The sequence below is a fragment of the Capra hircus genome, chromosome 22 (assembly GCF_001704415.2).
Source record: "Capra hircus breed San Clemente chromosome 22, ASM170441v1, whole genome shotgun sequence".
NCBI lineage: Eukaryota > Metazoa > Chordata > Mammalia > Artiodactyla > Bovidae > Capra > Capra hircus.
In genome coordinates, this window is record NC_030829.1 from 1,541,911 (window position 1) to 1,569,786 (window position 27,876).

Here is a 27,876-nt window from a genome sequence, read left to right on the forward strand (position 1 = left end):
AAATTTCACAGGTGAAGCACATCAGGTCTATTAAAATGTATATTGCTTCAGTCAAAAGTTCTATTGTTTTTAAAAACAAGTGACTGCGTTTGGTTTTACCTCAAAGTTTTGATTCTGTTATTCCATCATCTTAAAGATGATGCAGTCAGGGTTCCATCGCCACCTTGTGGCAATTACCTGAACTTCAAGAGAAAGAAACAAATACCCAGCCCAATTTGTTTGAGGGGATGGAAAAAATCAACTGATTAAAAAAAAAAAAAAAACCTTTTCATTTTTTCTTAAAGAAGCCACCATCCTTTAGTTTTATTTTCTGCTGATCCTACTAAAAGCTTTTTGTATATGAAAATAGCAACAATTAGTATTTTGGTTTGTTCATGCAATCTTATATAGAGAGATCTAAGTATTTTATAAGTATATTTTGATCTTTGACTATCAGTGTTTCACTGATCAAGAAAGTGATGAAAAATATCAACATCATACATATAACAAAGAAAGGTAGAGAAAAGAGTTGATTAAGCTCCTTTTGTAACATTCTTTAAAAAATATGTAAGTAACATAGATACTTTATTAGAAATATCATGAAAACCCATACTTACTTTCCAGAAATGTTTTATAATAGCGTACAACGTTTGGATGATAAAGCTATAAGAAAATAAATAACAAATATTACACCTACTTCAAAATATAAACTTGTTTTCACAATTTAGTTGGACTTCATATTTGAAAACAACAAAGAAATTATCCTGTTTACATTTATTTATACAACAAAGCATTTCAAAATATCATCTAATTTTTCATGCTTCTTTTTTATTTGCTGCTTACAAAACTATTCTGAAAACAGCAATCTCCTATATAGTCTTATAAAATAGCAATAAAAACTGATTGTGCTTTCTCACTTTATTTAAATAAAATGGAGGATTATAGAACTGGAACCTATCTTAAGAATTCATTTAACACTCCCTGCTCCAATACCACAAACAGATTGCATAGAGGAGAAAACTGAAATGAAACAATTAACTTTGAACACATATATCTATGCTCTTAACTTCTCTCTGCCACTTAATTGTTTATATACACTGGGTCTATTTACATGACTCATGTCTTTCTATGCTCTCCAAAATGATTAGTGTGAAACTAATGGTAAAGAATCCACCCACAATGCAGGAGACCCGGGTTCAATCCCTGGGTTGGGAAGATTTCCTGGAGAAAGGAATGACAACCCACTCCAGTATTCTTGCCTGGAGAACCCCATGGACAGAGGAGCCTGGTGGGCTACAGTCCATGGGGCTGCAAAGGGCTGACATGACTGAGCGACTAATATTTTGACATCAAAATAACATGAGCTATTAATCCCATTAAAATTATAAGAATAATTGCCCATGTCTCCCTTCCTAAACAAACTTAGGGCAGACTCCTCTGGCTGATCCTCTGGACTAGGCCTCCTCTCCTTGGCCTGCCGGGTTTTGGCGAGAATCCTGCTCAGTTAGTTTAGTGGAATCTCACATTCTTGATATCCAGTCAAGTTCCTCACCCCCCATCTTTGTGATCTGATCACGTTTTTCTTCCCCCAACCTGATAACTAACCAATTTTCCATTCTTTGACACCCCCAGCCCTGACTTTTAGTTGGAAGTCCCCCGTCATGCCTCTCCCATTGAGAGCTGAGCTCCATCTCTCTCCTCTCTTGCCATAGTTTGACTTCTATTGCAGTGGTCCTGAATAAAGTTTTCCTTGTGGTTTAAAAGTTCTGGCTATATTACTCTCTCCATTTGCCCCACCCCCACCTTGGCCTCCCCACTGCCTGTGTCCATAAGTCTGTTCTCTATGTCTACATGTCCACTGTTCAAGGTGGAAACTGGTGGGTATTAGCTGTATGATTCAAGAAACTCAAACTGGGGCTCTTCCCTCATAGCTCAGTAGATAAAGTATCTGTCTGCAGTGCAGGAGACCCGGGTTCGATCCCTGGGTCAGGAAGATCCCCTGGAGAAAGAAATGGCTACCCACTCCAGTATTCTTGCCTGGAAAATCCCATGGACAGAGGAGCCTGGTAGGCTGCAGTCCATGGGGTCACAAAGAGTCAGGCATGACTGAGCGACTAACACTTCACTTCAACAACCTAGATGGGTGGAAGAGTAGGAAGTGGGAGGAAGGTTAAAGAGGGAGGAACACATGTATACCTATGGCTGACTCAAGCTGATATATGGCAGGGGCCAACACAATATTGTGAAGCAATTTTCCTCCAGTTTAAAATAAATAAGTCTGGGGAAAACAGTTCTTATCATGAGGGAAACGTGTAGCTACATGTGGTGGATGTTAAATGGACTTGGTGTGGTGATGACGTCATAATATATACAATATTGAACCATCATGTTGCTCACTTGAAACTAATCTGCTGTCATATGTCATTTATCCCTCCTCAACAAAAAGGGTCCCTGGAGGAGGGCATGGCAACCCACTCCAGTGTTCTTACCTGGAGAATCCCACGGACAGAGGAGCCTGGCAGGCAACTCTCCATGGGTCACAAACAGTTGGATATTACTGAGCACGCATGCATTCCAAAAAGCGTCCAGTAAAATTTCTCTTTGGCATAGTTTACCTTAGAATCGGTGGTGGTTTAGTCGCTAAGTCAAGTCTGATTCTTGTGACTCCATTGACTGTAGCCTGGCAGGCTCCTCTGTCCATGGAATTTTCCAGGCAAGAATACTGGAGTGGGTTGCCATTTCCTTCTCCAGGGGATCTTCCCAACACAGGAACTGAACCTATGTCTCCTAAATTGCAGACTTAGAATGTAACATAGAAATTCTACTTTTTTAATAAGGGATAATTTTCCAAAAGAATACTAAGTTTTTGTGGTTTGTTTTTTTACAATTTGAGTTTCTAAGTAAACTGGAGTTTGTTTCATCTCAGAACAGTCACTGGTACATCGTAGATGTCTTGTATCTCTCTCTAGCCTTTCTTCTTGCCATTTCACAGGAGAGTCCTCTGGCTGTCCACCGAAACCTGCCCTCACGCTGCTCCATCCCATCAGGTGGTAGCACTTCCCACCACAGGTCACATCTCTCCGCCTCTCCTGCAGCCCTGAGGGAGCTTATCACTCAGCGCTCCCCAGTGGACAGTGAGGGAAGCCCACTATCTGAACCCAAAAGGCAGGGCGCACCACCTTGGCGGCTGCAAAGGAAGAGGAGGCGCAGGTCCCTGCCTGACCACGTGGAGCAGAGCACGGCGCCTGGACTGGCAGGAAGATGAAGCCCCTACATGCAGAGGCCTCGCTTTCAAGCCCATATATCAATACTTTGGGGAGTCTTTGTTCCTAAAGTCAGTACTAACATTAACAAATACACTCTCCTATTCTAGTCCCGCTTCTCCCACTCCTGTCTGCCATCACTGCCTCCTGGTTGACCTCAATTTGCTGTCCTCTCCTTAGTTTCAGCCCATGGTGACAGCACAGTCCTACAGTCTTGAGCTCTCTCAAAGTTCAAGCAGAGGCCTCCTACAGCCCCACCCTTACGACTTCTTTTCTTAGAAGATATACTAAAACCACTAGTTTACCTCATCAACTACCAAGTGGCCAGCAGATGTCAAATTCAAGTGACTAGGGAAGCAGAAGAGCCATGTCCTTGACCTAGCTCACTGGCTAGACTGTGTTCAGATTTTGATTCAAGGAGATCAAACCAGTCAATCCTAAAGGAAATCAACTCCGAGTATTCATTGGAAGGATTGATACTGAAGCTGAAGCTTCAATTCTTTGGCCACCAGATGCAAAGAGCTGACTAATTGGAAAAGACCCTGATTCTGGGAAAGACTGAGAGCAGGAGGAGAAAGGGGCAACAGAGGATGAGATGGTTAGATAGCATCACTACCTCAATGGACATGAATTTGAGCAAACTCCAGGAGAGAGAGTGAAGGACAGGCACTGAACAACAACAAACGGCCATGAACTGACAGGTCTCCCCAAGAGTTACAGACAAACAGCATTCACAACGAACATATAAACAAAGAAAGCTGAAAAAGAAGCCAATGTGTTCATTGATGACAAAAAGGAATCCCATTTCTCTCTGACATGTTTATTCTTTCTCCTAAACAGACCTTCATGATACTTAATTGAGTTAACACTACATTAGAATATTCTGCTCATGCCAATAAATAATAACCCAATTTGAAAATCCACAGTTTAGATTAAATAACCCATATTTGAGGAATGTCAACAACTTGGTTTTGTTTGACAAAAATCTGGGAAGTCTTAGTCATACTCTTATGCACATAATGAAGTAACCAAATATACTTCAACATAATAAGAAGGAAGCGGATATGCTTTCTCATACATTATGCATTCTGGGCTGCGAACTCAATTGTTCTGCATTCCTGGCCCTGATGTAGTTATAAGCCCATATACTGTCTGTGGTTCAATGTCAAGCCTTAGGAGAAAACCTGGTGATTGATATCACCTCAGGGCCAATTATTTTAAACAGAACTAGTTCCTACACAGCGTGGACAGGAACAGTACATGAACTCTACTTTTTAGATGACATTTATTTAAGGAAAATATCTTTGTAAGCAAAACCATTTACCTGCTCTTTAATTATGGTTAATTCAGAAACAATATTCCTTACACTGCTGTCTCGGTCTTTTTTATCTTTTCCAAAAGCTGGGTTATGTAAATTGACCTCTTTCATTGCTAACAGATTTTGACCACTGCGCTTTCTAACCTAAGATAAATGAGACAAAGAGAGAGAGACAATGGAAGAGAGGAAGAAAGTGATTACTACAGGTTAATAAGGTCACATGATTAAGCCAAGTCATCCAAATCAGTTATATAACTTTAAAAATTCAATTTAATTTACACTAAGCTCAACTCAAAAAAAATTTTTATCAGTATCTCCTGGATCAGGTTATCATATTTCGCAGGATTTTACTGGATAAGTACAGAAACACCGGTGTGAATTTGGAGAATGTGTCATGCATTAGGACAAGCCATTTTGACTACGTGCGTGAGAGATCAATGATACTTTTTTTGTCTTCAAAGGTCAGTGGCCAGTTTCTAGAGCTGAGAGTGAGATATATCAGTGCAGCCATGTGTTGGACAAAAACAAATCATCCTGCTTTTTATTTCTACCTGCTCACCGACAAGCGCTCCAATTCACGTGTGTGTGAGTGTGCAGGGGGACATGCAACTTGTTTGGGAACATCGGAAATGCTGTTTGAGGGCAAGGTCACCTTGTAAACACAGCCAAAAGCTCCACTGCCGAGATGATCCAAAATCGCATAGTTGCCTATATATTTCGAAGGAGCTTTATTCTGATTAATGCTTTCAACATTTTCAGCAATTTGCTTCAGTTCATCCTCCTAACCAAAAAATGAAAAGGAAACAGGTCACTATGGTAAACACATCCTAACCACATGGCAGCCTGCCAAATTAGTTTAAAAGTTAAGACTTACCACTAATAAATTCAACTTTGATACTAATTCTTCATAAGCACTGATATCACGAACATAATGTCCTATATCAATGAAGGTCTCAAACAGGTCGGTGGGGAAAAGTCTACAGAGAAAAATGCATACACATACTTCATGTAGGAGTTGGAAAGTCTGGCCTGTTCCTTCCCTTTTGGAGCTGGTGCATTCGTAGGTCAATTATATTAAATATACTTGCCAACAAATGGGGGGAATAATGCTTACCAACTTATCCCACAAAAATAAACTGGAGACACATGTCTCAGGGGGTAAGGAAAAGTAACTGGAAAGGAAAGTTCCAGAGATCTGCTGCACAACCCTGCACTTATAGTTAGGAACACTGGACTGCACAGTTAACAATGTAAGAGGGTGTGTCTCATGTTATGTGCTTTTTGCCACAATAAAACAAATAGATATGATACAGATTTTACAGAAACTTTATTTGTAGGACATTTGGGGGTATGGTATCAAACATAGTAGGAATAGATGCTTACTGGATGTTTACTGAGCACAGAGCACTTTCACAAATGCCGTTTGAGTCAGTCCTCATATTAACCCAAGGAGGTAAATGTTAACCTAACTCTTGAATGTTTTATGAAAACAAAGTTAAAATACAGATGAATAAAAAGGAAGATATTTATGCATCATTTCCAAGCTACTGGTTTCAAGGGTTTAGGTTTATTAAAATCTTTTAAATCCACCGATATGGATGATTTGTTGTTGTTATTGTTCAGCCACTAAGTCCTGTCTGATTCTTTGCAACCCCACGGACTGCAGCATATCAGGCTCTTCTGTCCTCCACTATCTTCCAGAGTTTGCTTAAATTCATGTCCATTGAGTCGGTGATGCTATCTAAATATCTCATCCTCTGCCGCCCCCTTCTCCTTCTTCTTTCCATCTTTCCCAGCATCAGAGTCTTTTCCAATAAGTCACCTCTTTGCACTGGTGGTCAAAGTATTGGAGCTTCAGCTTCAGCATCAAACTTCCAATGAATATTCAGGGTTTATTTCCTTTAAGATTGGCTGGTATGATCTCTTTGCAGTCCAAGGGACTCTCAAGAGTCTACTCCAGCATCACAATTTGAAGTCATCAATTCTTTGGTGCTCAGCTTCCTTTATGATCCAACTCTCACATCCACAACTACTGGAAAAAACATAGCTTTGACTGTATGGACCTTTGTCAGCAAAGTGATGTCTCAGATTTTTAATATGCTGTTAGGTTTGTCATAACTTTCCTTCCAAGGAGAAAGCATCTTTTAATTTTGTGCCGGCAGTCACCATCTGCAGTGATTTTGGAGTCCAAGATAATGAAATCTGCCACTGCTTCCACTTTTTCCCCATTGATTTGCCATGAAGTGATATGACCAGACACCATGATCTTAGATTTTTAAATGTTGAGTTTTAAGCCAGCCTTTTCACTCTCCTCTTTCACTTTCATCAAGAAGCTCTTCAGTTCTTCACTTTCTGCCATTAGAGTGATATCTTCTGCATATCTGAGCTTGCTAATATTTCTCTCAGCAATCTTGATTCCAGCTTGTGTTTCATCCAGCCTGGTATTTCACATGATGTACTCTGTATATAAGTTAAATAAGCAAGGTGATAATATAGAGCCCTGACATACTCCTTTCTCAATTTTGAATTGGTCCATTGTTCCATATTCAGTTCTAACTGTTGCTTCTTGACCTGCATATAGGTTTCTCAGGTGACAGGTAAGGTGGGTGGTATTCCCATCTCTTTAACAATTTTCCACAGTTTATTGTGATTCACAGAGTCAAAGCTTTTAAGGTAGTCAATGAGGCAGAAGTAGATGTTTTATTGGAACTCCCTTGCTTTTTCCATGATCCAGTAAATGCTGGCAAATTGATCTCTAGTTCCTCTGCCTCTTCAAAACCCAGTTTGTATATGTGGAAGTTCTCAGTTCACATACTGCTAAAGCCTAGCTTGAAGGATTTTGAGAATAACCTTCCTAGCATGTGAAATGAGTATAACTGTCTGGTAATTTGAACATTTTTTAGCATTGCTCTTCTTTGGGATTAGAATGAAAACTGACCTTTTCCACTGCTGTGGCCACTGCTGAGTTTTCCAAATTTGCTGATACATCGAGTGCAGCACTTTAACAGCATCGTATGTTAGGCTTTGAAATAGCTCAGCTGGAATTCTATCACCTACACTAGCTTTGTTTGTAGTAATGCTTCCTAAGGCCCACTTGACTTTACATCCCAGGATGTTTGGCTCTAGGTGAGTGACCATGCCATCATGGTTAAGACATTTCTTATATAATTTGTCTGTGTATTCTTGCCACCTCTTCTTAATCTCTTCTGACTGTTAGGTCTCTACTATTCCTGTCCTTATTATGCCCATCTGTGCATGAAATTTTCCATTGGTATCTCTCATTTTCTTGAAGAGATCTCTGGTCTTATCCATTGTATTGTTTTCATCTATTTCTTTGCATTGTTCTTTAAGAAGCCCTTCTTATCTCTCCTTGATATTCTCTGGAACTCTGCATCCATCTAGGTATATCTTTCCCTTTCTCCCTTACCTTTCACATCTCTTCTTTCCTTGGCTATTTGAAAAGCCTCCTCAGACAGTCACTTTGCCTTCTTGGACTTCTTTTTCTTTAGGATGCTTTTGGTCACTGCCTCCTGTACAATTTTACAAACCTCCATCCATAGTTTTTCAGGTACTCTGTCTACCAGATCTATTCCCTTGAACCTATTCATCACCTCCACTGTATAATAATAAGGGATTCGACTTAGGTCATACCTGAATGGCCTTGTAGCTTTCCCTACTTTCTTCAATTTAAGGCTGAATTGTACAATATGGATTCATGATCTGAGTCACAGTCAGCTCCAGGTCTTGTTTTTACTGACTGTATAGAGCTTCTCTATCTTGGGCTGCAGAGAACATAATCTGTTTTTGGTACTGACCATCTGGTGATTTACGGCCTTGAAATAAAAGGTTATAATGAATAAATATACATAATAGAATAATAATAATGACTAATGGTGATGACAGCCATGAAATTAAAAGATGCTTGATCCTTGGAAGGAAAGCTATGGCAAACCTAGACAACATAATAAAAAGCAGAGATATCACTTTGCCAACAAAGGTCCATATAATCAAAGCTATGATTTTTCCAGTAGTCATGTAAGGACGTGAGAGTTGGACCATAAAGAATGCTGAACATTGAAGAATTGATGCTTTTGAATTGTGGCACTGGAGAAAACTCCTGACAGTCCCTCGGACACCAAGGAGATCAAACCAGTCAATCTTAAAGGAAATCAACCTTGAATATTTGTTAGAAGACTGGTGCTAAAGCTGAGGCTTCAATACTCTGGCCACTTGATGTGAAGATCCAATTCACTGGAAAAGACCCTGATACTGGGAAAAACTGCGGGCAGGAAGAGAAGGGGTTGACAGAGGATGAGAAGTTTGGGTGACATCATCAACACAATGATGGGAGGGAGGGAACACAGCTCTGCCCATCAACAGATTTTTGGATTAAAGATCTACTGAGCATGGCCCCACCTATCAGAACATGACCCAGTTTCCCCCACAGTCAGTATCTCCCATCAGGAAGCTTCCATAAACCTCTTATCCTTATCCTTCAGAAGGCAGACAGAATGAAAACCACAATCACAGAAAACGAATCAAACTGATCACAAGGACCACAGCCTTGTCTAACTCAATGAAACTATGAGCCATGCCATGTAGGGTCACCTAAGATGGACGGGTCATGGTAGAGAGGTCTGACAAAATGTGGTCCACTGAAGAAGGGAATGGCAAACCACTTCAGTATTCTTCCCTTGAGAACCCCATGAACAGTATGAAAAGGCAAAAAGATAGGGAACTGAAAGATGAACTCACCAGGTTGGTAGGTGCCCAATATGCTACTAGAGATCAGTGGAGAAATAACTCCAGAAAGAATGAAGAGCCAAAACAAAACCAACACCCAGTTGCGGATGTGACTAGTGATGGAAGCAAAGTCTGACATGTAAAGAACAATATTGCATAGGAACCTGGAGTGTTAGGTCCATGAATCAAGGTAAATTGGAAGTGGTCAAACAGGAGATGGCAAGAATGAACACTGATATTTTAGCAATCAGTGAACTAAAATGGACTGGAACAGGCAAATTTAACTCAAATGACCATTATATCTACTACTGTGGGCAAGAATCCCTTAGAAGAAATGGAGTAGCCCTCATAGTCAACAAAAGAGTCCAAAATGCAGTACTTGGGTGCAACCTCAAAAATAACAGAATGATCTCTGTTCATTTCCAAGGCAAACCAATCAATATCACAGTGATCCAAGTCTATGGCCCAGCCAGTAATGCTGAAGAAGTTGAAGTTGAATGGTTCTATGAAGACCTACAAGACCTTTTAGAACTAACACCCAAAAAGGATGCCCTTTTCATCATAGGGGACTAGAATGCAAATGTAGGAAGTCAAGAAATACCTGGAGTAACAGGCAAGTTTGGCCTTGGATTAAAAAATAAAGCAGGGAAAAGGCTAACAGAGTTTTGCCAAGAGACTGCACTGGTCATAGCAAACACCCTCTTCCAACAACACAAGAAAAGACTCTACACATGGACATAACCAGATGGTCAATACTGAAATCAGATTGATTATATTCTTTGTAGCCAAAGAGGGAGAAGCTCAATACAGTCAGCAAAAACAAGGCTAGGAGTTGACTGTGGCTCAGATCATGAACTCCTTACTGCCAAATTCAGACTTAAATTGAAGAAAATAGGGAAAAGCACTAGATCATTCAGGCATGACCTAAATCAAATCCCTTACAATTATACAGTAGAAGTGAGAAATAGATTCAAGGGATTAGATCTGACAGACAGAGTGCCTGAAGAACTACGGATGGCAGTTCATGACATTGTACAAGTAGTGAACAAGACCATCCCCAAGAAAAAGAAATGCAAAAAGACAAAATGGTTGACTGAGGAGGCCTTACAAATAGCTGAGAAAAGAAGATAAGCTAAAGGCAAAGGAGAACAGGAAAGATATGAGCATCTGAATGCAGAGTTCCAAAGAATAGCAAGGAGAGATAAGAAAGCCTTCCTCTTTAATCCATTTTGAGTTTATTTTTGTGTATGGTGTTAGAAAGTATTCTAGTTTCATTCTTTTACAAGTGGTTGACCAGTTTTCCCAGCACCACTTGTTAAGGAGATTGTGGATTAAAGATCTAAATGTAAGACCAGAAACTATAAAGCTCCTAGAGGAGAATATAGGCAAAACACTCTCCGACATACATCACAGCAGGATCCTCAAGGACCCACCTCCCAGAATATTGGAAATAAAAGCAAAAATAAACAGATGGGACCTAATTAAAATTAAAAGCTCCTGTACAACAAAGGAAACTATAAGCAAGGTAAAAAGACAGCCTTCAGAATGCGAGAAAATAACAGCAAATGAAGCAACTGACAAATCAACTAATCTCAAAAATATACAAGTAACTCTTGCAGCTCAATTCCGGAAAAATAAACGACCCAACCAAAAAAAATGGGCCAAAGAACTAAATAGACATTTCTCCAAAGAAGACATACAGATGGCTAACAAACACATGAAAAGATGCTCAACATCACTCATTATCAGAGAAATGCAAATCAAAACCACAATGAGGTACCATCTCACGCCAGTCAGAATGGCTGCTATCAAAAAGTCTACAAGCAATAAATGCTGGAGAGAGTGTGGAGAAAAGGGAACCCTCTTACACTGTTGGTGGGCATGCAAACTAGTACAGCCACTATGGAGAACAGTGTGGAGATCCCTTAAAAAACTGGAAATAGAACTGCCTTATGACCCAGCAATCCCACTGCTGGGCATACACATCAAGGAAACCAGAACTGAAAGAGACACGTGTACCCCAGTGTTCATCACAGCACTGTTTATAATAGCCAGGACATGGAAGCAACCTAGATGTCCATCAACAGACGAAGGGATAAGAAAGCTGTGGTACATATACACAATGGAGTATTACTCAGCCATTAAAAAGAATACATTTGAATCAGTTCTAATGAGGTGGATGAAACTGGAGCCTATTATACAGAGTGAAGTAAGCCAGAAAGAAAAACACCAATACAGTATACTAATGCATATATATGGAATTTAGAAAGATGATAACAAATACCCTGTATGCGAGACAGCAAGAGAGACACAGATGTATAGAACAGTCTTTTGGACTCTGTGAGAGAGGGAGAGGGTGGGATGATTTGGGAGAATGGCATTGAAACATGTATAATATATGAAATGAATCGCCAGTCCAGGTTCCATGCATGATACTGGATGCCTGGGGCTGGTGCACTGGGATAACCCAGAGGGATGGTACAGGGAGGGAGGAGTGAGGGGGGTTCAGGATGGGGAACACGTCTATACCTGTGGCGGATTCATGTTGATGTATGGCAAAACCAATACAATATTGTAAAGTAATTAGCCTCCAATGAAAATAAATAAATTTTAAAAAAAAGAAAGCGTTCCTCAGTGATCAATGCAAAGAAAGAGAGGAAAACAATAGAATAAGGAAGACTAGAGATCTCTTCAAAAAAAACAGAGATACTAAGGGAACATTTCATGAAAAGATGGGCATAATAAAGGACAGAAATGGTATGGACCTAGGAGAAGCAGAAAATATTAAGAGGTGACAAAAATACACAGAAGAACTATACAAAAAATATCCTCATGACCCAGATAACCATTATGGTGTGATCACTCACCCAGAGTCACACATCCTGGAATGTGAAGTCAAGTGGGCCTTAGGAAGCATCACTACGAACAAAGCTAGTAGAGGTGATAGAATTCCAGCTGAGCTATTTCCGGTCCTAAAAGATGATGCTGGGAAAGTACTGCACTCAATATGTCAGCAAATCTGGAAAACTCCGCAGTGGCCACAGGACTGGAAAAGGTCAGCTTTCATTTCAATCCCAAAGAAAGGCAATGCCAAAGAATGTTCAAACTACCACACAATTGCACTCATCTCACATGCTAGCAAAGTAGTGCTCAAAATTCTCCAAGCCAGGCTTCAACAGTACGTGAACCATGAACTCTCAGATGTTCAAGCTGGATTTAGAAAAGGCAGAGGAACCAGAGATCAAATTTCCATATCCACTGGATCATGGAAAAAGCAAGAGAGTTTCCAGAAAAACATCTACTTCTGCTTTATTGACTATGCCAAAGCTTTTGACTGTGTGGATAACAACAAGCTGTGGAAAATTCTTAAAAAGATAGGAATACCAGATCATCTTGCCTGCTTCCTGAGAAATCTGTGCGCAGGTCAAGAAGCTAGTTAGAACTGGACATGGAACAACAGACTGGGTCCAAATTGGGAAAGGGGGCATGTCAAGCTTGTATATTGTCACCCTGCTTATTTAACTTTTATGCAGAGTACATCATGCAAAATGCCAGCTGGATGAAACAAAAGCTGTAATCAAGACTGCCAGGAGAAATATCAATAACCTCAGATATGCAGATGACACCACCCTTATGGCAGAAAGTGAAGAGGAACTAAAGAGCCTCTTGATGAAAGTAAAAGAGGAGAGTGAAAAAGTTAGCCTAAAACAACATTCAGAAAACTAAGATCATGGCATCCAGTCCTATCACTTCATGGCAAATTGATGGGGAAACAATGGAAACAGTGTCAGACTTTATTTTGGGGGCTCTAAAATCACTGCAGATGGTGACTGCAGCCATGAAATCAAAAAAGAATTGCTCCTTGGAAGAAAAGCTATGACCAACCTTGACAGCACATTAAAAAGCAGGGACATTACTTTGCCAACAAGATCCATCTAGTCAAAGCTAAGGTTTTTCCAGTATGGATGTGAGCATTGAACTATAAGGAAATTTGAGCACCAAAGAACTGATGCTTTTGAACTGTGGTGTTGAAGAAGACTCTTGAGAGTCCCTTGGACTGCAAGGAGATCAAACCAGTCCATCCTAAAGGAAACTAGTCCTGAATATTCATTGGAAGGACTGACATTGAAGCTGAAACTCCAATACTATGGCCACATGATGCGAAGAGCTGACTCACTGGAAAAGACCCTGATGCTAGGAAAGATTGAAGGCAGGAGAAGAAGGGGATGACAGAGAAGGAGATGCTTGGATGGCATCTCTGTCTCGATGGGCATGAGTCTGAGCAAGCTGTAGGAGTTGGTGATTGACAGGGAGGCCTGGCATGCTGCAGTCCATGGGGTCACAAAGAGTTGGATACAACTGAGCAACTAAACTGAAATTGACACAATGGACGTGAGTTTGTGCAAATTCCAGGAGATGGTGGAGGACTGGGAAGCCTGGCATGCTCCCGTTCATGGGGTCACCTAGAGTCAGACATGACTTAGTGCCTGAATAACAACAATGAATAACTTAATATTTCCTTTTTTCCCCTAAATACGTGTCATATAGAACTAAAGTAAAAACACAAAATGTCCCATTCTGAACAAAAGATGTTCAATTAACTCAGGGTTTTATTTCCATTCTGGTTTATCAATAAAATTCTACTAAGAACCTGGGCCTTTGATTTGGCTAACCTGCCACCTCTATGGCACACAGACCACACCTGTGGGTAACCACTGTCTGCTTCCTGAGGTGGTGGCTTTTCTGTCATGCTCACCACACAGCCTTGTGATCCAGGAACATCCAGCTTCCCACCCTACAAATGAATTTCTATCCTATGAAGAGCATCCAGATAAGTATTTTCTTCTCTGTTGATTAAAAGGCAGTGATTAGGACTTCCCTGGAGGCCCAGTGCTTGGGAGTCCATCTACCAATGCGGAGCACTCGGCTTCGATCCCTGGTCAGGAAGGATCCAACATGCTACGGGGCAACAAAGCCCATGGGCCCCCACTACTGAACCCATGCTCTAGAGCCTGTACTCTGCAGCGAGAGAGCAGTCCCTGCTCCCCTCCGCTAGAGAAAGCCTGTGCGCAGCAACAAAGACCCAGCACAGCCAAAAATTTTTTAAAAAAAGGAAATGACTAGATCAACCTTGGACATTTCTGAAGGGGCAAAAAACAAGCACATGTTTTTATTTCATCACTTTAAAAGTTAATGTCTTCAAAAAGAGAGAAACTAAACACTGCAGCAGTCACAGGTAATGAAAAGAGCTGTACTGATTTGATTCGTGTGCTTCCTCGTCACTCTGTGAATTTTCAGTGTTATCACTTGGGGCTGCTTTGCTTTATCTGTGGATTTTAAGAAGTCTGAGGACACATGTTTTGCATTTTGACTTTTTCTTTTCTTACTGTTTGCATATAAAGCAGGCCTGTGGAAACAGTTGAATCTAAAGATCATGGGTCACCCAAACTTCTCTAAGCTCATACCTTTTAAAGAGTGGTCTGTTTCTTTCCATGCTGAAGAGAAACCTCAAGGCTCTGAATGCGTAACACTGGAAAATAGAAGGATATGTGATTCTCAAATGGTAGCTCAAGAAAGTAAAACATTTTCAGGCTAGAATGATCATGAAGCGGGCACTAAGGTGGCTCTAGAGTGAGCATGCCTGGTGCCTGTGGGAGCCACAGCTCGTAACTGCAAACAGGCGACAGAAACACCGGAGTTCTCGTGTTTAAAAAGCATTTGCACTGCGGAAGGCTAGCGCTCTGGGCCTTGTTTGATTCAGGGCCTGTCATTAGTTCCTTTCTAGAATGTACAAAAGGAGCACAGAGACAAGAAATAAAACTCCCGTGCCTAGAAAACCAAATGTCACAAGATTTCCAGGAGCTCAAGGTTTATTTTGTTTCTAGCCTGCTACGTATGCCTCAATATTTATATACTTTTCATGAGAAAATAAACCCTAGAAATGATGACATGTAAAAATATCCACAGGCACAGTGGACTCCAAGTTGACAAATTGGTTACTTGAGTAAAGTCTAAGGCAGTCCCCAGACAGAACCATCTACAGTTCTATCCGAGAGCACTCAGAAGAGGCCTGTGAGGGTTCACCAGAGAAAAATAAACACTGGAAATTCTGCAGTGCTGAGAAAAGAGAGCAAGAGAGCCCTGGGCCTGCAGCTATACCTGTACCCAAGGCCACCACAAGGTTGACTAGCGTCTGCTGAATTCAAGTCTGAAATCATTTCATAAAACCAGTGATCTAAGCATAGAATGGTCGCAAACAAAACAGCCTGGAAAAGTCAGGCAGATAACAAGATGACACAAAGGAGCCTGGTGAGAAAGGAAGTGGCTGTGAGAAGTGGGGAACCTGTGTGTGTCTTGGGAGAATTTCCATAAACATTCTTTAAAACCCTCTGATGACCTAACAGGCTGCACGTCCGGAAGAGGGTGGACTTGTCCTGTTCTGGCGCAAGGTCAGGCCTCTGTGCTCCCTGAGAGACAGTCATCCCCACTCCCATGTGTTCTCAGTGGTAGCTCTGTCTGCCAGCCCACAGACACCACCACAAGTTCTCTGAGGGTCTCATGATCATTCTGGGTGAGCCCTGAAGTCAGCTTGAAGGCAAACGTCACTTTTTACTTCCTTTTCTAATGACTTGAAAAAAGGGAGGAGCTTCAACAGCTGCAAAGGCTTCCTCTGAATCTGATTTTATTATTCCAGTGTCTCGGGGAACACTTGCCCTCTGGTGTCCATATAAGATCCTGCAGAATGAGACCCCTTCTTACCCACCAGGCCCCTTCTCCCAAGGCAGTCCCCCTCCACCTCCGCCCCCACACACCTGCCCTAAGCATGTTCTAAGCTGCCAGGCCCTCGTGCTGAGTCCGTGCTCTTCTCTGCATATGCTCATCCACTCTGGAGCAGGAGTCAGGGGTGTCCACTCCACCCCCTCACTCACCCAACCAGCACCTTCTCTTCTACTGAGATCCATTTTACAAGTCTGCCTTTGTAAAGGAGAAAGGCTAGTGACTGTGCTCCATGCTTAAATACAGCACATAATTCCCCCCCACTTTTTTTTTTGCTGATAAACAAGCAATATTTTTAAAACAGAACTTATGGATAAGCAAAGAAATATCTAAATAAAATCACCTACCTCCCTATGGAGAAACGACTATTAAATCTTTTATACTATTTTAACAGCATTTCTTTCCATTCCAGACTCTCTTACCAGGTATTTTTCCCTCACGGTCAGTACAGGGGACCAGTGCTAACCTACAAGTTCTAAAAATCATACCTTATATTATCAAAATTTCCCCAGATTCCAGTAATTTGATATTAAAGAATAATAGATATGTTTATTACCTGTAATAGATTAGTTTTTGCAGCATTCTTTTGTTTGTTTGGTAAAATTAATTTTGCTATTGTATATATACCATTTTCCTGGAAGAATAAACATGCCATGTTATCAGTGAGCAAGAAAAAAAGAACAACTTTAAGACATTAAAGAAGACTGCTAGTATAATTTTAGAACCATGAGTAAATATTACAGGACAATACTAAAGATGTTAATGTAATGTGTTAAACATCAAAGGGTATAACCACATCTTAAAATGTCAACTGTAATTAAAGATGATAACAAAGTACATCAATTAAAAGTGATTTAAATACTTTAAAAACAAAGAGTAGGAGCCAAAAAGGGAGCAGAGTTAAGGGATCCAAATATCTCTATATTTTACATTTTAAATATAAAATTATAAAATGCAATTATAATAGATAAAATTATAATTTATAAAAATTATAATATATAACATATCTCTCCCTTTATTGTTTTGTTAATTAAACAATACATGGAGATAAATTAGTATAGAAAAGAAAAGAGAAAATATATTTTTAAAAATGAATGCTATTTGTATAAACAACATCTTTCTAGACTTATTCTAATACAAATATACACATGGAGAAATGAACAAAATGTATTGCCTTACTGGTAGTTTGCATTATCTATTAGATACATAGTTTACTAAATTCTCTGCGTGGACATTTATAACTGTGCAGAGTTTTACCTGCCTTACTACATTCAGTCTTTTATAAAGTAATTTATTTTTAACTGGAGGATAACTGCTTTATAATATTGTTGTAAATATTGTATTGTTGGTTTCTGCCATACATCAACATGAATCAGCCACAGGTATACACATGTCCCCTCTCTCTTGAATCTCCCTCCCCACTCCCACCCCATTCCACCCCTCTAGGTTGTCACAGAGGTTGTCTGCGCTCCCTGCAGGATACAGCAATTCCCACCGGCTACCTATTTTACATATGGTAACGTATGTTTCCATGGTACTCTTTTAATTTGTCCCTCCCTCTCCTTCCCCCACTGGGTCCACAAGTCTGTTCTCTGTGTCTGCATCTCCACTGCTGCCCTGCCAATAGGTTTATCAGTACCATCTTTCTAGATTCCATATATATGTGTTAATATACGATATTTGCTTTTCTCTTTCTGACTTAGTAGCTATTACGTGAATTAGTCTTACGGTTTCCTTGTTTTATACATGACAAAGTCAAAGCTTAGGTGGAATACTTTTCCAGAGGCCAAGACAGCAAGTTAACAGTAATGAGACTGAGCTTCCCCCTGCCTCACCAGCCACCCTGACCTGCTGAACTACTCAGGGACTCTCATCACTGCTGACCTGATCCTTACTAACATTATGAATTTATATATTTATAAGTTGATGTATTGACCCCCCTCCGGAAAAAAAGTTTCCTCTGTAAAATCCAACAAACAGAAAGTAACTTTTATAACAGAAACAGATTAAAGGGTTGATACAAATTGTGTATTTACACACACACACGCACATATGACTCTGCATGTAGTAAGTTGGTTACTGAATTATGCTTTGTGTGCTTTGTGAAATTAGTCTGTCAGCAATAAATATTTTGTTTGCTGTGTTTCATCCATATGACCCTGCCATCCCACTACTGGGCATATACCCTAAACAACTTGATTCCTCTTAAAGTTACTGTTATCCTTGGCTCATGGCATCCTGTGTGCCCCAAATTAAAGCAGATCAGAATAGCTTTTTTAAAAAAGGATAAAGAGAATGAAATAACTGCATATAATATAAGAAATAAACAGCATCAGTCAACTACATGGCAGTTCTCTGAAAGCTAAGTGAGTTAACAGGGGAAGGACAAGAATATAAAATGGAATCCTACATGTTAGATAAGATATTACAATATTTGAAGACCACGTTGTTGGGACCACAGAGGCCACGATCTGGGACACCAGGGCCGCCTGCAGTGGGCTCCCTGCACTGTGGCGCGGTCAGGCACCCCGCCCTCTCACCTGCACCACCTGGTGGGCGTTGCTGTCGTCCAGCACCAGCTCCGTGAGGGCCGCACAGCAGGCTGCAATGAAAACCACCAAACACCAAGTCTTTCGTGCCCACGGCTGCACTTGCATCGTTACACCAGCACTCTCACTCCCTGCCTCAGAGAACTTCACTGGCAGAGTCATTCCTCAAAAAACACTAATCTCCTGGGCCCTCCCTGGTGGACCAGTGACCAAGATTCCACACTCCCACTGCAGAGGGCCCGGGTTTAAGCCCTGGCCAGGGAGCTACATCCTACACGATGCAACTAAAAACCCCACATGCCGAAATGAAGATCAAAGATCCCGTGTACTGCAGCAAAGACCTCGTGCACCCAAATAAAGAAATACTTTTTTTAAGAGCTGGTTTTAAAACACTGATTTCCCCTCTGGCACATCTCTGGGGAAAGGCGGCTGAGCTGTGCTTGCCGGCGCCTGCCTTCTCCGTGTAGCCCAAGTGCGCGCCCACCCCAGGCCGCCTGTGCACTGGGGGAGGCGGGCCGGCACCGTCCGCCCTGAGCCCAGCACAGGCCCTCACGGAGCAGGCGCACAGTGCACATCCACGGTGGGTGGACAAATAGTGCGCACTCTAAATACACTTATACAGTGCAGCCTTTACAATCTGAGCATGAACTGTTTCAGAGGGCTGATACACTAGGGCATGGAACTTGTAAGGAGAAGGGGCCAGGAGTCCAACCCCTAGTTGTGCACCTGTCCAGAACACGGTTAGCAAAGTTTGGGGTGTCGTTAACCTGCAGTTCCAACCCTGGTACCAAGAAGTTTCAAGCATCCACATGAATTTAACTTCATAGTTTTTATAGTTATAAATTGGGCCTAATTAATATTATCCTTATAATCTTAGAATAATATAAAGTTATACAGTATCACATAATAAAACATAAGAATGTGATATAAATACCTGCTTGAAGAGAGAAAGTATTTTCTTGTATTTCCCGAGGGCTTAAATCTTCTGACAAATGAAGCTGCTGGATTCGGCCAGCCGCATTGGCACTAGACAGACTTCCAATGGAGGAACGATCAGAAACAAAATTTCTGTCTCTGAAAAAGAAAAGTCAGCGCACAGACCAATTTACCAACGGCAGTTCACGGTTTCCATCTGAGAAATCTTGCCTCTCCCAGATCATAAAGTGTTCTCCTATGTTATCGTTATTGTTTGACCTTCCAAACTACCCAGACATGATTTCTGTGTACAGTGTGGTATAGGAGTCATCTCTCTCTGTCCCATTCAGCCACCTCTGTTTTGAACTCTTTTCCTCTGCCATTTACTTGAATACATCTCGGTCTTCATCATTCTGGGTTTTGTCTTTTTCCATTAAATTTCAGTCTGCTTTCATCTTAGGGAAGTTCTCTTCTATTAGATCATTGAGGCTTTGCAAAAGCTCCCTTGGTTTTATTCTTTACCTTAGGGATGTTAATTACCCACATGTTCTGCAGCCATATGCTTCATTTTCCTGCTGCTCTCGTTCCCTCGTCCCCTTCCCTTGTGTCGTGTGCAATGTCATCAGGCATGCCCTTCCTTTCACTAACTCCCCGTTCTTCCCTGTCCTGGGTTTGTGCGTTGTTCAGTTCTCTTGTCTCCCAGCTCCACAGTCATCCTGCTCCCCTTGGTACTGTTCCATCATCTCACCTTCAATTTCATTTCATAAACTTCACAGTCTGTTCAGTCTTTGACAAAATAAAGCATTTGATTTTCTGTTTACTTGGTGTAACATCTTCCACAACCGATTATTCATCTGTCTTTATTTGCTTTGTTGCCTTTTGTTTTACATGACCGCCCAGAGTTGTTTTTGTTTGTTTTTCATATTTATGTGTCTTGACAGCAGCTCTACCTAGATTTCTATATGCCCAAATGTAACATGGATGGAGTCTCCCCGGCCTCCCTCCTGAGGCACCCAGGCCCTCTGTCCTTCCTTCGGGGAGCACAGGGAAGACAGTGGAGCCAGGCCTAGGCATAGTCACCATCAGTGATCTTCAATTACGATAAACCTTGAATGTCAGGGATCACTCTGCCTGATCAAGAGCATGGAGCCTTTTAGTTACTGCCTCTGAGTTTGGGACTGCAGGTGAATGGGCATGACTAGATCTCCTGGACACCACCCTGACAACACAGCCTGTTCATACTCCAGCCAGCAGACCAACTGGCAGCCTCGTACCAGCTCCAGGCAGCCAAGCTCTGAAAGGATACTGTTGACCCAGCTGGGGTCATAATTCTCCCAGAGCACTGAGTAATGTTTAACACGGAATAAGCGTTGACATATATCATCTTTCCAGGGAAGAGATTTCTAACATTGTACCACCGAAGTGGACTGGGAAAATTACTTTTTTTTAGATGTAAAAGAACTCTTTTCTATCAAGAATAGTTGTGGCTTGAACAAAATAGGGAAACTAGTGCCTATATTAAACTCAGTTCTGTGCAAGCATTGTCCTTGAAATATTGCTTAACTATTACATAATTTAATTTTATCATCAAGAAAATAGCTCCTCTCCAAGAGGGCCCCCTATAGCCACTGTAATAACTATCATGGAACAAAAATTATCACCACCATCACCATCAACATCATCATCCTACAAACTCAAGTGGGGAAAAAACATCTGCAGCCAGAGTTACTTTGACTATTAGGCTAACCCATCATGCCACATTACTAATGAAAGATTTATAATTTAAAGTATTTGAGATTTTTGTGTGATATTCATGAAAACAAGAAGGTTGTCAACAATCTACACATCTTTTCCTTGGTTTTGGTAAGGACAGAAATTGTTAAGAAAGCTACTGCTCAGATCTCTAGCCTATTCTTACACTTTGGAAAGTTCCCTCAGAGAATGGAAGTGATGACACAGCTCCACAATATCAGGTTACAAGCACAATAAGCACAAAGGCTGAATGATGTTGATTTGATAGCATGTCATATTAAAATTGATGTTACTCTTTTATTGGAATGAGCTTTATTTACATACTATAGATAAGTGTGATCTTTTTCTAGGCAGATATAACCCTTTTCACCTTTAATTCAGCATTTAGAGGGGTGAATTATGCTTTATAATAATCTTAGGTAATAGAATCCTCCCACTAATGGTACCAATAGATGTTGTTATTCAATACTTCCATGTATGTAATACACACAATATCTACTATCTGTTGTTACTGCTATGATTTTTGCAACATACTTCAAGGGAATTTCAGTTTGCAACTCTTTTAACAAACCATTCCTTCCCCAGATTCATGGCTCTGAACGTCACTGAATTCTGTTTTTAAAAGAGAGACAGCAAGGTGTTCACATAGCTCAGAGCTCTGCCATGGAGATTAGAGAGACAAGAGGAGCAACTGGACCAGGGTCAGGAACATGCAACCTTTGATGGACAGTATTTTCTCCTGTTTCAGCTAAGGATTATACACCTGCTCCTGCCATGCAGGCTTTGCCTTCTCTTTATAGATGAGTGACATATATGCACACACAGACATTTTAGTAAAACAGTAGCAACTAGTGTACTCGTTGGGATTACAGTATACATATACTGATTCAAGAGGGGTGGCCAGACAAACGTTTTCTTTGGGTTTCTAGTCAGCCCGCATTTGCAGAGTGAAGGCCTTCTTTACCCCTGGCACTAGCCTGGAGGCTGGTGATGCAAAGATAGACATGTCAGGGCCCCCCTAGAAGCTAAAACGACAAACGCCCCCAACACTGATGAAGAGCCTGTTTACTACAAGTAGAAATGACTGCAGAAGAGGAATGACCAAGAGCAGAGGAGAGCTAGCCGAGCATGTGCCCGCCCTGCCTTCATGCGGCTGAGACCCCAGCCTTCATCAACCAGGGTGAAACAGGTGAAAGGCCACCCTGACTCACCCTCGTAAAATATGAAGAAGTTGCTTGATGCCACCCCAAATGCGGATTTCCACGCTGGTCTCTGGGTCCTCGCAAATCTGCACCAGAATCCAGACGACACTCCATAGCAGCTTCAGGTGGTCTGAGTGCAGCAGGCTGAGCAGGACAGGGACCCCCTCGTAGAGCTTCACCTGCTCTCTCACCTGGCGCTCGGCACAGAGCAGGCGCAGCAGCTCGGCTGTCAGCCTGCGATGGGGGTGGGGATGTGGGGGGTGCACTCAGCTCAGTGGGACCGGCCTGGCTTGGTTCACACTGAGCTGCTCACTTGCACAGACTGTGGTGCTAGCATGCTCTACATCCTGGTCTGCACGCATTTCTGTAAAGGCTGGACCACAGCTAAGGGTTTGTAGCTCTGGAGGCCTTACAGTCTCTGTCACAACTACCCAGTCACACTGACACGGAAAAAGCAGCCACAGGCAACACACAAAAACCAACAGGCACAGCTGTGTGCCAATAAACCTTTATTTACAAAAACAAGCAGGGGGCCAAATTTCACCTGCAGAAATTTACCCCTTTGTAACCACTGTCTAAGTCACATCTTCACGGGTATCCCCATTGGTCTGGCTGAAAACCTACTAACCAGCAAATAGGCGTCAAGTACATACAATGGGGCCTGCACTGTGGTCAAGACCAAAGAAATATAAAAGCTCTATCTTAGTCTTCAAAAACTTATTATATGATTATATAAATGAGACATTAGGGACTTCCCTCATGGTCCAGTGGTTAAGAATCCACCCTCCAATGCAGAGGGCATGGGTTCAATCCCTAGTCAGGAAACTAAGGCCCCGCATGCTCAGGGCACCTAAGCCTGCGTGCCACAATGAAGACCTAATGCAGCCAAATAAATAAATCTTCTTTTAAAAAAATGAGACATTAATGCATGATGGCAAAAAACACGATGATCCAGGGACATTAAATGTGAAGCACTCAGTGAACATCTGGAGAATGAAAGATAATGATGGATAAGACATAACATTATGATGACAGACATTTCAGAGAGCCATCCTGTCCTCCAGGCTCACACTCCGAACTCTCTCCCGGGATGGTGTCGTTTATTCTTAAGGCCTCAGACCCTCTCTCTGCCCTACGTGGAGAGTTCATGCAAACATCACTCCCAACCTCTAGAGTTTCCAGCGAGCCACTTGGGTGCTCCACAGGCACTCACCTAACTGTCTCTAGGCTCAAAGTCCTTCTCCTCCTCTGCAGATCAGCCCTTCCTCTCATGTTGCTGATCTGGACCCAGGACACCACAGCCTTTTCAATTTCCAAGCCAAAGACTGGGAATCCTCCAAGACACTTCCTCTCCAACCTGTCCCTGCAGTGGGGAACCCCTGTTTCCGAGGCAAGCACAGGGGCTAATTCTTCGGTGAGTCCTGCAGTAGCTATCCCCACTGTCCCTCCATCCTAGTGATGCTCAACTATGCTCACGATACAAGTGCCTCAGCCACGCAGCTCTCCAACATTCCCATTCTCATCTGGACTCACAATTCTTTGTGTGTGTGCTAAGTCCCTTCAGTTGTGTCCAGCGCTTTGCAACCTTATGGACTGTAGTCCACCAGGCTTCTCTGTCCATGGGATTCTCCATGAATACTGGGGGCAAGAATAGCGGAGTGGGTTGCCATGCCTTCCTCCAGGGGATCTTCCTAACCCAGGGGTCGAACCTGCGTCTCTTATGTCTCCTGCATTGGCAGACGGGTTCTTTACCACTAGTGCCACCTGGGAAGCCCCCACAATTCCTTTACCCGAGCTAATTTCCACAGCTCCTCTCCCTCCCAAACTTGCATGCTCTGACATTCAGAACATATGTGCTTTGGTAGGCTGCATTCTTCACCTTCTCAAACTTACTTCACCACACCTTCCCTCCTCGTTCTAAGTGAATCTCACTGTGTGGCTGAATCCACACCCCACACACTAAAATCAGGAGAACTGTTCCCACAAAATCCATCCGATCATGCTTAAAATCTGTGAGTCTCCATGATGTTCATGAGAAAAGCCACACTATTTAGCACAAACAGCCCATCAATGACCTGGTTAAAGGTGTCTCATCTGTAAAATATGGGAAGAGAGTTACGATTCAGATTAAACAAGTCAACACAGGGAAGTGCTTGAGCAGGGCCTGGCCTGTAAAGCACTGGCCAGCGTGAGCTCTGTTTCTAACTCATCGCCACCTGCTGAGCTAGTTTCCTGCACCTGCTCCCGCACTCTGCTGCAGCTGCACCCACCCACACATGCGCCTCGCTTGCACATCACTGCACACCTCCAGGAGGAGCATATTCTGTTTGCCTGTCCCTTTTACTGCCTGGCAATTGCCCCTTTTTTTAGGAAACTTGGAATGACCTCTTGCTCCAATTGGAGGTGCCCTGCCCCCAGGGTATCTGTCCTGTGCCTCACTGACCACACCAACTACAACGTTGGCGTGAAACTGATGGCTTCTGTGTCTGACCCTCCCCTACATTGTGCAACCCTGTCTCAGTCATTTTTGGTTTTTCAATACCTGTGCAGAGTCTATTAGGCAAATAAATTCAGATAACCAAATCTACACCAACCAGTACAGTTGGTAAAAGAGGGTTAAATTGGCTTAGAAGAAGAATTCAAGGGATTTGCTACGAGTTAGATGTCAGTGCTTTATTGCTTGGGATTTCTATTAACTATTTTGCCTCCTTAGAACATTATGATTTATTCAACTCAGTATCAAATGATACTCAACTAAGTATCAAATGACACAGGTTGCAACTTGATAACATAACAGATACCTGGATAGAGTAAGTTTTCAGGGCAAAATGAAGTTCAAGTGAAAAATGATTCGTTTTACTTTAGATTCTGTTTTGGTCATGAAATAAGTCAGTAGCTATCTTAGTGTATTTTACTTGCCTTAAGCAAAATGGCTATATGAGGAGGCCTTACAAATAGCTGTGAAAAATGGGAAGCGAAAAGGAAAGATATACCATTTGAATGCAGAGTTCCAAAGAATAGCAAGGAGAGAAAAGAAAGCGTTCCTCAGGGATCAGTGCAAAGAAATAGAGGAAAACAATACAATGGAAAAGACTAGAGATCTCTTCAAGAAAATTACAGATACCAAGGGAACATTTCATGCAAAGATGGGGTTGATAAAGGACACAAATGGTATGGACCTAACAGAAGCAGAAGATATTAAGAAGAGGTGGTGAGAATACACAGGAGAACTGTACAAAAAAGATCTTCATGACCAAGATAATCACAGTGGTGTGATCACTCACCTAGAGCCAGACACCATGGAATGTGAAGTCAAGTGGGCCTTAGGAAGCATCACTGCGTACAAAGCTAGTGGAGGTGATGGAATTCCATTGAGTTATTTCAAATCCTGAAAGATGATGCTGTGAAAGTGCTGCACTCAATATGCCAGCAAATCTGGAAAACTCAGCAGTGGCCACAGGACTGGAAAAGGTCAGTTTTCATTCCAATTCCAAAGAAAGGCAATGCCAAAGAATACTCAAACTACGGCACAATTGCACTCATCTCACACACTAGTAAAGTAATGCTCAAAATTCTCCAATCCAGGCTTCAGCAACACGTGAACCGTGAACTTCCTGATGTTCAAGCTGGTTTTAGAAAAGGCAGAGGAACCAGAGATCAAATTGCCAACATCCGCTGGATCATGGAAAAAGCAAGAAAGTTCCAGAAAAACATCTCTTTCTGCTTTATTGACTATGCCAAAGCCTTTGACTGTGTGGATCACAATAAACTGGAAAATTCTGAAAGAGATGGGAATGCCAGACCACCTGACCTGCCTCTTGAGAAATCTGTATGCAGGTCAGGAAACAACAGTTAGAACTGGACATGGAACAACAGACTGGTTCCAAATAGGAAAAGGAGTGCGTCAAGGCTGTATATTGTCACCCTGCTTATTTAACTTATATGCAGAGTACATCAGAAGAAACGCTGGGCTGGAGGAAGCACAAGCTGGAATCAAGATTGCCGGGAGAAATATCAATAACCTCAGATATGCACATGACACCACCCTTATGGCAGAAAGTGGAGAAGAACTAAAGAGCCTCTTGATGAAAGTGAAAGACGAGAGTGAAAGAGTTGGCTCAAAGCTCAACATTCAGAAAACGAAGATCATGGCATCTGGTCCCATCACTTCATGGCAGATAGATGGGGAAACAGTGGCTGAGTTTATTTGGGGGGCTCCAAAATCACTGCAGATGGTGACTGCAGCCATGAAATTAAAAGACGCTTACTCCTTGGAAGGAAAACTACGACCAACCTAGACAGCATAGTAAAAAGCAAAGACATTACTTTGCCAACAAAGGTGTGTCTAGTCAAGGCTATGGTTTTTCCAGTGGTCATGTATGGATGTGAAAGTTGGACTATGAAGAAAGCTGAGCGCCAAAGATGTGACGCTTTTGAACTGTGGTGTCGGAGAAGACTCTTGAAAGTCCCTTGGACTGCAAGGAGATCCAACCAGTCCATCCTAAAGGAGATCAGTCTTGGGTGTTAATTGGAAGGACTGATGCTGAGGCTGAAACTCCAATAATTTGGCCACCTGATGCAAAGAGCTGACTCATTGGAAAAGATCCTGATGCTGGGAAAGATTGAGGGCAGGAGGTGAAGGGGACGACAGAGGATGAGATGGTTGGATGGCATCATAGACTCAATGGATATTGGTTTGGGTGGACTCCAGGAGTTGGTGATGGACAGGGAGGCCTGGCGTGCTGTGGTTCATGGGGTCACAAAGAGTCAGACGGGACTGAGCAACTGAACTGAACTGAAAGCAAAATAGATTTTAGGAGTCTAATCATTAATTAAACACAAAAACTGAAATTACTAAAAGTAGAGCCACTTTACAGTTTCTTTCCTTAAGGAGATAGGATGTAACTAAATGTAATAAACAAAAGTATTAAAATACAATCATATATTTATATATTTCGAATATATGACCAGTTCTAGAAGTGAGACAGGACCAGAGATAAACTGATACACCTCTTTACTATTTGTTACTTTATATATATTAAATAGAAAATACATGCCAAGTTGAGTCGTGATATTCAGTTAACAATGTAACATGACATAATTAGAATAACCATCATTTTCATCAAATATAAGACACTGCCATTTTCCCCTGTTAGCAATCCTACCTTTTGGAAAGCAAGTCATATTCATGTAAAATTGTCAGCAGGTTTTCTACAATGTTGAGCTCACTTATCTTCTCCCTACACTCTGGACTACAAATTGAAAAGTATCAGTAACTATGAGAAATGTCTTTGATTGATACCACATCCATATATTTAATATCTTAGTCCTCATATTATCCCAGAAGGAGAAGCAAAATGCAATACAGCTGTATAGAG

At 41.8% G+C, this 27,876-nt stretch overlaps 1 protein-coding gene across 1 annotated transcript in view; it reads right to left on the reverse strand.

Moving 5' to 3' along the window:
* NEK10 (NIMA related kinase 10) overlaps positions 1-27,876 on the reverse strand; it is a 290,322-nt gene that overhangs the window by 182,331 nt on the left and 80,115 nt on the right. The window contains exons 11-20 of the mRNA XM_018038472.1: positions 27,664-27,750; positions 22,508-22,732; positions 19,564-19,703; positions 18,621-18,682; positions 16,637-16,714; positions 14,769-14,833; positions 5,435-5,537; positions 5,213-5,341; positions 4,567-4,704; positions 597-642 (exon numbers count right to left, since the gene is read on the reverse strand). Coding sequence (XP_017893961.1) covers positions 597-642; positions 4,567-4,704; positions 5,213-5,341; positions 5,435-5,537; positions 14,769-14,833; positions 16,637-16,714; positions 18,621-18,682; positions 19,564-19,703; positions 22,508-22,732; positions 27,664-27,750 — 1,073 coding nt within the window. The remainder of the gene's footprint in view (positions 1-596; positions 643-4,566; positions 4,705-5,212; positions 5,342-5,434; positions 5,538-14,768; positions 14,834-16,636; positions 16,715-18,620; positions 18,683-19,563; positions 19,704-22,507; positions 22,733-27,663; positions 27,751-27,876) is intronic.